Source organism: Mobula birostris, chromosome 23, assembly GCF_030028105.1.
Source record: "Mobula birostris isolate sMobBir1 chromosome 23, sMobBir1.hap1, whole genome shotgun sequence".
NCBI classification, from domain to species: domain Eukaryota; kingdom Metazoa; phylum Chordata; class Chondrichthyes; order Myliobatiformes; family Myliobatidae; genus Mobula; species Mobula birostris.
This window is the reverse complement of record NC_092392.1, coordinates 38,231,586-38,245,052: the sequence shown is the minus strand read 5'-3', so window position 1 is coordinate 38,245,052 and position 13,467 is coordinate 38,231,586. Positions and strand designations below refer to the sequence as shown.

The 13,467-nt window shown below is 40.6% G+C and overlaps 1 protein-coding gene across 4 annotated transcripts in view; it reads left to right on the top strand.

The window, feature by feature from the left end:
- The window catches only part of tbc1d22a (TBC1 domain family, member 22a), a 335,257-nt gene that overhangs the window by 86,469 nt on the left and 235,321 nt on the right, over positions 1 to 13,467 (top strand). For all 4 annotated transcript variants that reach the window (XM_072241880.1, XM_072241879.1, XM_072241878.1 and 1 more), the window contains 2 exons: positions 4,443 to 4,571; positions 5,655 to 5,717. In XM_072241880.1, the coding sequence (XP_072097981.1) occupies positions 4,443 to 4,571; positions 5,655 to 5,717 (192 nt within the window). The remainder of the gene's footprint in view (positions 1 to 4,442; positions 4,572 to 5,654; positions 5,718 to 13,467) is intronic.

Here is a 13,467-nt window from a genome sequence, read left to right as displayed (position 1 = left end):
CTGTCATGGGAGCAGTTTATGAAGTGGAAGGAGGAAAAGATGCAAGAACATTCTCGAAGCGTCCTTGATAACTCCAGTGAGTCCCTTGCTTAGGATCAGTCAAAATAGAGAAGGAACATTGGGGATGGACCATAAGATATAGGAGCAGAATTAGGCCATCGAGTCTGTTCGGCCATTCAATCATGGCTGATCCTTTTTTTAAAATCTCTTCTTCAATCCCAGTTCCCGGCCTGTTCCCCATAACCTTTGATCCAATCAAGAACCTATCAATCTCTGTATTAAGTACACCCAATGACCTGTCCTCCACATCTGCATGTGGCAACAAGTTCCACAAATTCACCACCCTTTGGCTGAAGGGAGCTTGGAGTCCATGTGCAAAGAAGGCACAGTGGCCAGTGTGAAGCAATAGGAGTATGCCACCTTGTGTATCACCTACTGCTGAAGGCATAGAACCAGTGTGGAAGCAAGTTACCTTCTGTTCTAAATGACTATGCGGATATCTGATTTAGGTCACTGAACATCAAGGGAATTAGGGGAATATAGGATGCAGTGGCAAAGTCATCCACCTTGGTTGAAAAGAGTAAAGACTGAGACTGTCCCACTTTCATTAGGGAGGAGGCGACATAGCATCCATGCTAGGGGTACCATATTCAAAAACAGTTACCTTCCCCAAGCAGTAGGGTTGATCAACACCTCCATCCACTAATTTCTCCGCTACTTTATTATTTCCCATCACTCACCTTGTGTACAGCCTCTCGTCACATTTTACGGACATGCAATCAATCTATCTATATAAACTATCTTGTGTGTTTATTGTGTATTTCTTAAAATTATTGTTATTGTGTTCTTTATCTTCTGTGTTTTTCTTTGCGCTGCATCAGATCCGGAATAACAATTATTTTGTTCCCTTACACTTGTGTTTTGGAAGTGACATTAAACAATCTTAAATCCTGGTATTGAACAGCAAGTTGTTAAAAGGGCTTCATGGTCAGAGAGTCTTGAGTGGCCATAAACTGTATAAATATCTTAAAGTCATTAAGGCACATCAACCAGGGATATTTATTGTCAGATGATCTGAGTGCATTTTGCTCCTTTGTTATGGAACTCAGTTGAGAATGTGGTGACATGTTGGAAAGTTTAAAAACGGCAGATACTGTGAAATGGAAATTAGAACAGTTTGCTGGAGGTATTCAAAGGTTGTGCAGTATCTGTGAAGTTAACCTTTTCAGGTTTATGGTCTTTTATCTTCTGAGTATCTCCATTTAAAAAAAATTCTGAAAGGTCTCCCTGTCCACGGAATATTAGACTTGAAATTGAGAGAGTTCAGCAAAGAAGGTTTGACAGATTGATTTCTGGGACAGCTGCTTTGTCATTTGAGAACTTACGCATGAAAGGGTCGTATCCTGTTTGATTGGAAGAATGACAGATGGTCGTATTGTAACTTGTTGAATTTTTACAGCACTTGATAGGTAGATACAGGACTGATGTTTTACTTGACCAGGCTGTGATTTCTGGCTTTAAGCAGCCTTAGAGCAAAGGATTACTTATTCAGGACTTGAACGAAAAGCAATTGCATTACCAGAAGTTAGTGCACATTTGGATAACCTTGTGGGAAATTAGAGAAAATAAAAGATGTAGATAGATATGGCAATTCTGGTTCAGTGGCTGCATCCATTCAAGGTGGAAATTGCTTGCATTTCTATATCCCACACTTCTCTTTTTCCTGCATCCCTGCCCCATGCCTTTCAACTCGTCATTCTCTGTATCCAGCACATCATTTTCACTATATCTGCCAGCTGTAATGTTATCCCAATCATCTGTTACATCTTCCCCTTTCCATCCATGTCTGCTTTTTGTAGGGACCACTCTCTTTGTGGCTCTCTGTTTTGCTCGTCCTCATCATGCCCCCCCGCCCCCCCAGGACCTTTCCATAATACTTTTCCTGACCTTCTCCCTCACCACGGATTGAAACAGCCCTTTCAGGTGAGGCAGAGATTCACATGCATCTCCAAAATCGTCTAGTGTATTCAGTACTTTTAATGTGGCCGTCTCTACATCAGCGAGACCAAGTGCAGACTTACTGAGTACTTTGCTGAGGTTTTCAAGAGATTGGGGTTTGGAGGAAATAGTGCTAAAATAAAACATAAGCTATAATCTTATTAAATAGTAGGACAGGTGCAAGGGGCCAAATGGCCTACCCCTTTTATGAGGGAATTTGAATATTAGGAGCGTTCTGACAAGCTGTATCTCCATTTGGTGTGGGAGCAACAGGGCATCAGACTGGAAGTCTTTACAAAGGACTGTGATAACAGCCAAGAGGATCATGGGGGTCTCTCTGCCATCCATCGGGGACATCTATTAGGAGCACTGTGTATGCAGGGCCCTTAATATTATCAGGGGTTGCACGCATCCATTTAGCATCCTCTTTGATATTCTACCATCAGACAGAAGACTGTGATGCATAATGACAAGAACTGACAGGATAGGAAACCAGTTCTTCCCTCAACCAACACACATCAAAGTTGCTGGTGAACGCAGCAGGCCAGGCAGCATCTCTAGGAAGAGGTGCAGTTGAAGTTTCAGGCCGAGACCCTTCGTCAGGACTAACTGAAGGAAGAGTGAGTAAGAGATTTGAAAGTTGGATGGGGAAGGGGAGATCCAAAATGATAGGAGAAGACAGGAGGGGAGGGATGGAACCAAGAGCTGGACAGGTGATTGGCAAAAGGGATACGAGAGGATCATGGGACAGGAGGTCTGGGAAGAAAGACAAGGTGGGGGGGGGAACTCAGAGGATGGACAAGGGGTATATTCAGAGGGACAGAGGGAGAAAAAGGAGAGTGAGAGAAAGAATATGTGTATAAAAGTAAGTAACATTTTAATTCCACATCCCATTCCCATTCTGACATGTCTTATCCACGGCCTCCCCTACTGTAAAGATGAAGCCATGCTCAGGTTGGAGGAACAACACCTTGTATTCCGTCTGGGTAGCCTCCAACCTGATGGCATGAACATCGACTTCTCTAACTTCCGCTAATGCCCCACCTCCCCCTCGTACCCCATCTGTTACTTACTTTTATACACACATTCTTTCTCTCACTCTCCTTTTTCTCCCTCTGTCCCTCTGAATATACCCCTTGCCCATCCTCTGGGTTCCCCCCCGCCTTGTCTTTCTTCCCGGACCTCCTGTCCCATGATCCTCTCGTATCCCTTTTGCCAATCACCTGTCCAGCTCTTGGCTCCACCCCTCCCCCTCCTGTCCTCTCCTATCATTTTGGATCTCCCGCTCCCCCTCCAACTTTCAAATCTCTTACTCACTCTTCCTTCAGTTAGTCCTGACGAAGGGTCTCGGCCTGAAACTTCGACTGCACCTCTTCCTAGAGATGCTGCCTGGCCTGCTGCGTTCACCAGCAACTTTGATGTGTGTTGCTTGAATTTCCAGCATCTGCAGAATTCCTGTTGTTTGCGGTTCTTCCCTCAGACCATTAGACTTGTGAACTCTCTGCCACGTTGCATTTGAAGTGTCACCGGATAATTTGTACTGTACCCTACAATATTTTATTTATACACTTTGTCTATGTGTAATTCATTTATTTTTAAATTTAACTATTACTTGCCTGTGTTATATATGTGTTATGTGTACTACTGTGATTTACACCGTGGTCCAGATAAACGTCTCGTTTTAGTGGAATACCTGTATATAGTTAAATGCCAATAAACTTGAACTTTATTATTCTGCATGTGTGCAAAAGTCTGTGTGGGTGCATCTTCTGCTGTTTCTAATGTTCTTGTGTTCATATCAATGCCAGAAAAGTTGTTGGTTAGTAATTAAGATTTTTAACTAACTTATGTCATGGGTTTCATGGTTAATCAATAATTAGAACAACTTTGCATCTTTCGATGAATTTCACTTTAGTATTGGCATTGCACACTTTGCAGAAAGTAAGGTATGTTTGTTAACATCTTGACTACACATTTTACAGAGATTATGCGGATGTCAGACGTAGATGTCTGCTTGGCATGTTCAGTCTTCATTCAAGTGAATACGTTTGCTAGACTTGACAAATCTAATCTTGTGCAGGTTCAGTGGGCAGGTTTTTCTAATGCAAGTGCTGAAAAGCTGTGTAAATTTGCACTCCTTTCCAGGACTCCTTGAACTTGAGTGTACCTGTGGTGTTTTGCGCTCAGAACTATTGGTATTTCTGTTAGTATTTGTTTTTAGTGTTAGTATTTCAGCTGTCTGGCTATAGACTTTTTACTTAGTTGGAGGCAAATCCTAATCTGTTTCTTTCTTGACAGATATTTTGTAATCTTTTTCTTGGAAAACAGTGAATTTATTCTATATTTCATCACTTCCAAATGTGCACAATTTAATTTGCGTTGTGAAAATATTAAGGTTGTGCAACATGCATGGATCACAATTAATTTGCTGTGTTGTTTTTTAGGGCTACTTGCCTGCAAATGTGGAGAGAAGAGAAAGTACACTACAAAGGAAGCGGGCCGAATATTTTGCTTTTGTTGAACAGTATTACGATTCCAGAAATGATGAGCATCATCAAGACACATACAGACAGGTATTTATTGTTATATATGTTTAAATTGATGCATGTTTTATTACATTTCTCAGAGTAATGTACAATCTATGGTGCAGTCGTAACTTTCAGTTTTGAGAAGTTTGCCATAACCTTGAAACGTGCTTTCTAGTGCAGGAAACTTGGGTGAATTGAGAGTGATGGTAATAGAGTTGTAGTATGGGTTGGGATAGTCAGCAGAAGGTAAGGTAAGTTTGTTAACATTGTGACTACACATTTTGCAGAGATTATGTGGATATCAGAGATAGATGTCAGCCTTCCAAAAAGAAGCATGAAGCAGAATTCACTGAGCTTGGCAATTAGCTTGCAGACATTTCATCACCAGTTGAGGTGACATCGTCAGTGCACAATTGTTAGTGGTTTATTGATGTTCTCTAAGAACCCCTAAGAGCCAAAGAAATGTGAGCCAGTAGACTTCAAAGATTAACTGAAGGAATAGCCAATCAGCACAGAGGGAAGTGAAAGGGATCCTGTATAAACGCAAGCACTCCCAGAGAGAAACACCAACAACTGTACACTGAGGATGTTACCTCAACTGGTGATGAAACATCTGCAAGCTAATTGCTAAGCTGGGTGAACACTACAACTCAAGCGCCTCAAACTGAGCTACCAATGTTCACCACCATCCTAATGAAGCAGAAATGGAGAAGTTTGCTTACCTATCTTGGGCAATAGAGAAGATTTGCACTGTTAACTGCAGTTTATTATGCAACACGCACAAAATGCTGGAAGAACTCAGCAGATCAAGCAGCATCTATGGAAAAGAGTAAACAGCCAACCCTCCTTCAGGACTGGAAAGGAAGGGGAGAAGTCGAGTAACAAGCTGGGGGGAGGGGGAGGACCTTTCCAGTCCTGAAGAAGGTTCTCGGCATGAAATGTTGACTGCTTACTCGTCTGGCCTGCTGAGTTCCTCCAACATTTCATGTGTGTCACTTTGGATTTCCAGCATCTGCAGAGTTTCTTGTGTTTGTGAGTTTATTATGCAGTTTAGGTACAGAAAATGGAATCTACTTTAAATAACTTTGTTTCCTAAAATAAATATATATATTTTCTTTAAACAATCAGATTGCCATTGATATTCCCCGCATGACACCTGAGAGCTTAATAATGCAACCAAAAGTACAAGAGGTAAGATCTTTGGAATTAAAATAATTTCTTTTAATTTCTCCTTCAATCATTCCTGAAACTAAAACTCTAATCGATGGCCATATAGTTTGTTCTTGCAGCTTGTCATTTGATCAAATGTGATACTAAATTCTTGCAATGATTTAAGGAACGTCAAGAATATACAACACTGATTGTTCTGCCTTAGTGCATCACCTGATTGCAACATCTGCATCATTTTTATATAGGTAATGAAATATGATTTGAGAGTCATCCATTAAATTTCTTCTTGCCTGCATATTAACGCTTGACTGAATGAGCATATTGATATTGTATGCAAGTCTCCCTCCTATTACTAACATCTCTATTGATCAGGCCATGGGTGAGAGGACAAGCAGAAGAATTGCATCAATTCTTCTACCATCATAAACCAGATTGGCTTTGAGAAATCCTGTCAGTGGTACTGGAAGTCTATTGAGAAGAATTGTAACTTCGAATCAGCAGCTTCCATATTGTCAAAGATGTCATTCAGTTTCATTTCACAATCATAATTTTGGATTTCTGTAGTTAGCCATAACTTGATTGATAGTTCCACTTGTTAATATTCCCTCAAATCCAAGTTGCAGTAGCATACAATTATACCAAGTGTATTTTCTGTTTTGACTTTCTTTAGTGTTGTTTTCTGTGACATTATCACTGTAAGAGGCTCCTCAGCCTACGGTGTTTGTGCCTACCCTGATATCAGTTTAAATTAATCTCATCTGCCTGCATATGTCTATATCTCACTACGCCCTTGCTGACTGTTCATGTACTTGTCTAAAATGCCTTTTCAAGATTGCAATCATATCTGCCTTCATATTTCAGGTACCTACCACTCTCTGTACTATTTGACCAACCAAGACTTGCCTCAGAAATCTCCTTTGAAGTTTATCTCTCACCTTAGATCTCTGTCCTCTCGTATTTGATATTTATACTCTGGGCAAAAGCTCTACCTACCCTTTCTCCGCCTCTCATAATTGTACGTGTATCAGGTGATTCCTTGACCTCCGAGGCACGAGAGAAAACAATCCAACTCACCATGTAGCTCTAAACCAGGCAACATCCTCATGAACCTTTGATGCTCTCTCTCCAGCAACTCTGCATCCTTCCTGTAATACAGTGACTTGAAATGCATAGAAACTTCATGTGTGGCAGGAATCAAAATCAGAATCAGGTTTATTATCACTGGCATGTGACGTGAAATTTGTTAACTTAACAGCAGCAGTTCAATACAATACATAATCTAGCAGAGAGAGAGAGAAAAGAAATAATAAAATAAAACATAAAAACTAAACAAGTAAGTCAATTACATCAGGGGTCCCCAACCTCTTTTGCACCACGGACCGGTTTATTATTGACAATACTCTTGCGGACCGGCCGACCGGGGTGGACAGGGTTGCCAACGGACAAGAGTAGCAGTCAAATACGTTGTGTTTAACCCGAGAAAGACTACCATGACCATGAAGCCTTGTGCGGGCACCAGTGCGCATGCGTGTACGTGCTGATTTTTTTTCTACAAATCGTTTTTGGCGATTCTCTTCGGGGGGGGGGGGGGGTGTTAATTGCGACCGGAATATAGGTGATAAGTGGCTAATACACTCAATTTCCTTTCTAAAAGGGTTTATCTAACGAATTTCATATTAAACACACAGCGCATATTTTCCTCGCACGAATGTAATGATAAGTCAATTATAAGTCACTTATAAGTCAATAGCATTATAACATTTTAAGTAATGTTTGGATATTAACACACAGCACATATTTTCCCCGTATGAACATATAAAATCATTGCAACACACCAATATCGCTGAATCAGTGAGAGCTCTGGGCTTGTTTCCCTGCAACAAGACGGTGCCATCGAGGGGTGATGGGAGACAGCGATACTCGAAAGGGGTTCCTTATGTCCAGTCTATTCCGCAATTTAGTTTTCGTTGCATTCATTGCGGAGATATGTTGGAAATGGAAGCAATGTTTTCAGTGCTTTTGTGGCTATCTCAGGATATTTAGCCTTGACTTTGAACCAGCATGACAGCAGAGATGTTATGCCAAGCATACTTTTCAGCCCGCTGTCATTTGCAAGCTCGAGGAGTTAATCTTCTTCCCGCGCTGACATGGATGACGCATGCGTAATGACCTCGCGTGCGTTCTAGCTCAACAGTGGCTGTGACAGGGAATGAGGACAGGGAGAGGAATGACTCATATCACCAAATCATATCGTTTCCTCGCAGCCCGGTAGCACATGCTTTGCGGCCCGGTGGTTGGGGACCGTTGAATTATGTATATTGAATAGATTTTTAAAAATGTGCAAAAACAGAAATACTGTATATTTAAAAAAAAAAGTGAGGTAGTGTCCAAAGTTTCATTTAGGAAATGGATGGCCGAGGGGAAGAAGCTGTTCCTGAATCACTGAGTGTGTACCTTCAGGCTTCTGTATCTCCTACCTGATGGTAACAGTGATAAAAAGGCATGCCTTGGGTGCTGGAGGTCTCTAATAATGGATGTTGCCTTTCTGAGACACCGCTCCCTAAAGATGTCCTGGGTACTTTGTAGGCTAGTACCCAAGATGGAACTGACTAGATTTACAACCTTCTGCAGCTTCTTTCTGTCCTGTGCAGTAGCCTCTCCATATCAAACAGTGATGCAGCCTGTCAGAATGCTCTCCATGGTACAACTATCGAAGTTTTTGAGCGTATTTGTTGACATGCCAAATCGCTTCAAACTCCGAATAAAGTATAGCTTATTATGACTACATCAATACGTTGGGACCAGGTTAGATCCTCAGGGATCTTGACACCCTGGAACTTGAAGCTGCTCACTCTGTCCACTTCTGATCCTTCTATGAGGATTGGTATGTGTTCCTTCGTTGTACTCTTCCTGAAGTCCACAATCAGCTCTTTCGTCTTACTGAGGTTTGGTGCCAGGTTGTTGCTGCGGCACTATTCCACTAGTTGGCATATCTCATTCCTGTACGCCCTCTCGTCACCACTTGAGATTCTCCCAACAATGGTTGTATTGTCAGCAAATTTGTAGATGGTATTTGAGCTATGCCTAGCCACACAGTCGTGTGTATACAGAAAGTAGAGCAGTGGGCTAAGCACACATCCCTGGGGTGCACCAGTGTTGATTGCCAGCGAGGAGGATATGTTATCACCAATCCGCACAGACTGTGGTCTTCTGGTTAGGAAGTCAAGGATCCAATTACAGGAGGTACTGAGGCCCATGTTCTGTAACTTTCACAATCAGGATTGTGGGAATGATGGTATTAAATGCTGAGCGATAGTCGATGAACAGCATCCTGACATAGGTGTTTGTGTTGTCTAGGTCAGTGGTCCCCAACCTCCGGACCGTGGACCGATACCAGGCTGCGAAGTATTCAGGGGTGCAGTGGTAGCCAGGACGCACCCAGCACTTCTTTAAGAAAAAAGCCGAAATAAACAAGCTAATTAATAAGGTGCCGCCTGGCATGTAAATACCGGCCCAGATCAGAGGCGATTGCCCATTGCATGAAATTACAGACTAGATATGTTACTGATGTGAAATTTTCAGTTATCTTTGCCAAACAAGGAAGTAGGAAATCTGGATGAAATGCAAGTGCCCAGTAAAATAATTGCATTCTACACAGTCGTTTGCTTGCAATTATCCCATCCAGAACTAAGAGGAGGAAAACCACATTGTGGTGCATTTCATTTAAAATAGAGCAGAAACATTGAAAGTATCCAGTAGAATGCTGTTGGGTGCTGATCTGCTTCTTTGTATTTTGCCCAGTGCTTTAATTTCAATATATTCAAGATTGTCCTGATTATTGACAAGGGTCTCACAAACACTGCTTATTCTGACTATATCTGCCTACCTTACTATAACACTTACTAAATATACTTTAAAACTTGAGATAAAATTAATGTTTAGTTTGCAAATAATAAACAAGGTTTAGATATGTGCTGTAAATAAGGAATGGGGAAAGGTGGATGATTCTCAAGACTATTTCATCATTATTTTTGATTATTTTAAAAACAAGTGTAAAATGTTAGCAAAACTACTATATTGTTTTTGAGTGTTGATATTATTGATTCATCCTTATCTGCAAGTATGGCAAGCTTGGACAAAATTCCATTCATTGTTAAATGGTTACTTTTGCTTCAGAGTGTACCTGAGGAGAAGTTAACCTTGCATTTTGACTTGAGACTCTTCAATATTTCTGAATAAATAGCACTGCTCTGTTCAGCTGAGAATCCTTTGCTTTGAGCCCCAGCTAAATGCTAACAACCTCTTTCACTGGCTGTGCCGTCAATAATAATTTGGCCTCTGCTGCTATCTTCTTTCTATATCCACAGATTCACATTGATATTCCAAGAACTAATCCTCTTATTCCTCTCTTTCAACAAGCTTCTGTGCAAAAGGTGAGAGAATTAATAGATGATTAGCCAGTGGTGCTTGAATAGTGTGGAATACAAAATAATTTAACTGAATTCCGCCCCCCCCCCCCAACTGATTTGTAAGATAATCTATTTGGTTTTACATGCTGACATTTTGATATCTGCATGATTATCTTGTGATAGCTTGTGCACTATATTATAAAGGAAAAACGGAATCTTGTTAATCAAGCCAGATGTGGTATCACTGTTAGCTGGAGGACAGTAGATTTTTTACCTTCTCATGCACCACTGGTCTATCAAGCTGCCTGCTGCACATACCGATTTCAGTATATTGGAAAATTAATTCAAATATGCGTTCTATATCAAATCGAAGAGTCAATGCATCGTTATTTCTAACTAGCATTTGATTTGTTTAGTTTGAAATTAATGGTTTTGTTTCTTGCACTGGTCTTTTGGGTATTAACACAGAAACAAAGTGATTGTGCAACTTCCATATTTCCTTTTATAACTGTCGTTACCTTTAATATGATTCAGATGTCCCTAACTTCCTTACTACTTCAACTTCCTTATAAGTGCAGTATTTTAAAATAAAAATGGATAACAAGCCTAAGCAGTTCAGTTGATTGTATAATCCACACCCCCTGCTTTGTGCAGGGGCTGACTCAATCCGTTTTTCACAGTGCAATGAACTAATAATAATGAATCATGTGGAAATAGAATACTGTGCAAACAACATCTTCAGCACATATAAAACTATTCCGTAAAGTGCAAGTGCTTTAAAAATAATGAAATGAGAAGTTTCCAAGTATCAAAAAATACTATAAATGTCAGTAAACAGTAACACGAAATCAAATCAATATTTGGTGTGACCACCTTTTGCCTTTAAAACTCTTGACATTTCTCTTAAGTACACTGTCGAGCAGTTTTATTGGAAATTCAGCTGGTAGATTGTTTCAGGCAACTTGGAGAATTTGCCACAGTTAATCTGCAGATTTTGGCTACAATTGGAAGAAAAAGTTTGTGAACCCTCTTCATTTACCTGGTTTTCTACATTAATTGCTCTTAAAATGAGATCTGATCTTCATCTAAGTCACAATTAATAGATGCACATAATCTACCTAAACTAATAACACAATCAATTGTACTACTTCTCGTCAATACTGAATACACCATTTGAACAAACACAATCTGGATTCAAGAATGTATGTGAACGTCTGCGGTAATTCCTTCTACAAAAGCTTTTTGGGGTCAGGTATTCCAATCAATGAGTTGGGATTGGAGGTGTGGGTTGCAGAAGTGACCTGCCTTATTTAAAAAAAAAAGACACAAAGTCAGGTTATTGACAGAGCCTGCTCTTCTCAAAAAACATCTGTTTTGTGCACCATGCCTCCATCAAGACAACTTTCAGAGGACCCTGGAAGAAGAATTGTGGAGATACACAAGCGGGGAAAGGTTACAAAAGCATTTCTAAAGACCTGAGTGTTCATCAGTCCACAGTAAGAGAAATTATCTCCAAATGGAACAAATTCAGTCCTGTTGATACTTTTCCCTAGGAGTGGCCATCCTGCAAAGATTATACCAAGAGCACAACATGCAATGCTGAAGGAGGTAGAAAAGAACCCAAGGGTAACAGCAGTAGACCTGCAGAATCTCTAGAACTTGCTAAGGTCTCTGTTCATGTGTCCATGATGAGAAAAACACTGAACAAGATGGAGTTCATGGAAGGACACCATGGAGGAAACCAGTGCTCTGCAAAAAAAAAAAAAAAATTGCTGCACATCTCAAGTTTGTAGAAGACCACCTAGATGTTCCAGAACGCTTCTGCGACAATGTTCTATGGACAGATGAGACAAAAGTCGACCTTTTTGGCAAAAATGCACACCACTATGTTTGGAGGAAGAAGGGCACTGCACACTAATATCATAACCTCATCCCAACTGTGAAGCATGCTGGAAGGAGCATCTTAGTTTTGGGCTGCTTTTCTGCCTCAGGTCCTGGACAGCTTGTAATTGTTGAGGGAACAATGAATTCAAAATCATATTGACATTTTACGAGAGAATGTCAGGGTAGCAGTCCGTCGCCTGAAGCTTAATAGAAGTTAGATGATGCAACAAGATAATGATCCAAAACACATCAGTAAGTCTACAACAGAATGGTTTAAAAAGAAAATTTGTTAGTGTCAGAGTTCGGACCTTAACCAAATTGAGATAATGTGGCATGACCTGAAGAGGGCTGTTCATGCAAAGTATCCCTGAAGTATTGATGAACTACAACAATTTTGTATGGAGGAATGATCTAAAATTCCTCCTCGTCATTGTGCAGGTCTGGTCAGCAGCTCCGGGATACGTTTTGTGGAGGTTATTGCTGCTAAAAGACGTTCTACCAGTTATTAAATACAAGGGTTCACATACTACTTCTGGCCTGGACTGTGAATGATTAAACAATGTGTTCAATAAAACATGTTTAGTACAATTGTTTCTGTGTTATTAGTTAAGGTAGATTGTTTTTGTCTATTATTGTGACTTGGATGAAGATCAGACTGCATTTTAAGAGTAATTAATGCAGAAAACCCAGGTAGGTGCAAAGAGTTCATAAACATTTCCTTGCAACTGTATCTCGCTTGCTTCTGTCTCTCCATTTAATCTCAGACACCGCCAATGATGTTGAGATCAGGGCTCTGTGACGGCCATACCATCTGTTGCAGAACTCCTTGTGTTTTTCACTGAATATAGTTCTTTACACCCTTAGCTGTGTGTTTGTGGTTGTTGTCCTGTTGTAGAATGAAGATGGGACCAATCAGACTGCTCCTTGACGGTACTGCGTGATGGATGAGAATTGCTTCGACTTAACCGCATTTAGAATTTCATTAATTCTGACCAGATCACTAACTCCATTTGCAGAAATGTAGCCCCAAGCCTGCAGGGAACCGCTGCCATGCTTCACTGTTGGCTTCAGACACTCATCCATGTAGCACTCACCTGCTCTCTACAGTCAAAACGTTCTCCAGTTTGAGCTGAAAATTTCAAATTTTGATTCATCAGTCCAGAGCACTTGCTGCCAAAAAGCCATTCCTTCAAATAGGAAACAAAGCCAAGAGACTCGCCTGCGCACAAAAACACAAGGAATTGGGTGTTGAACAGTGGCAGCAAGTTCTCCAAGTTGCTTGGAACAACGTAATAAAACTGCCCGACACTGTACATATGAAAATTGATGCAGGTTTAAAGGCAGAGTGGTCACACCAAATATTGACTTGATTTTGTTTTTATTGTTTACCACTCTTTCGTGTAACTTTTGATATTTATAAACATTTAATTTCATTATTTTTGAAAGAATCCTTGGTTCACAGAATATTTTTTTTACAG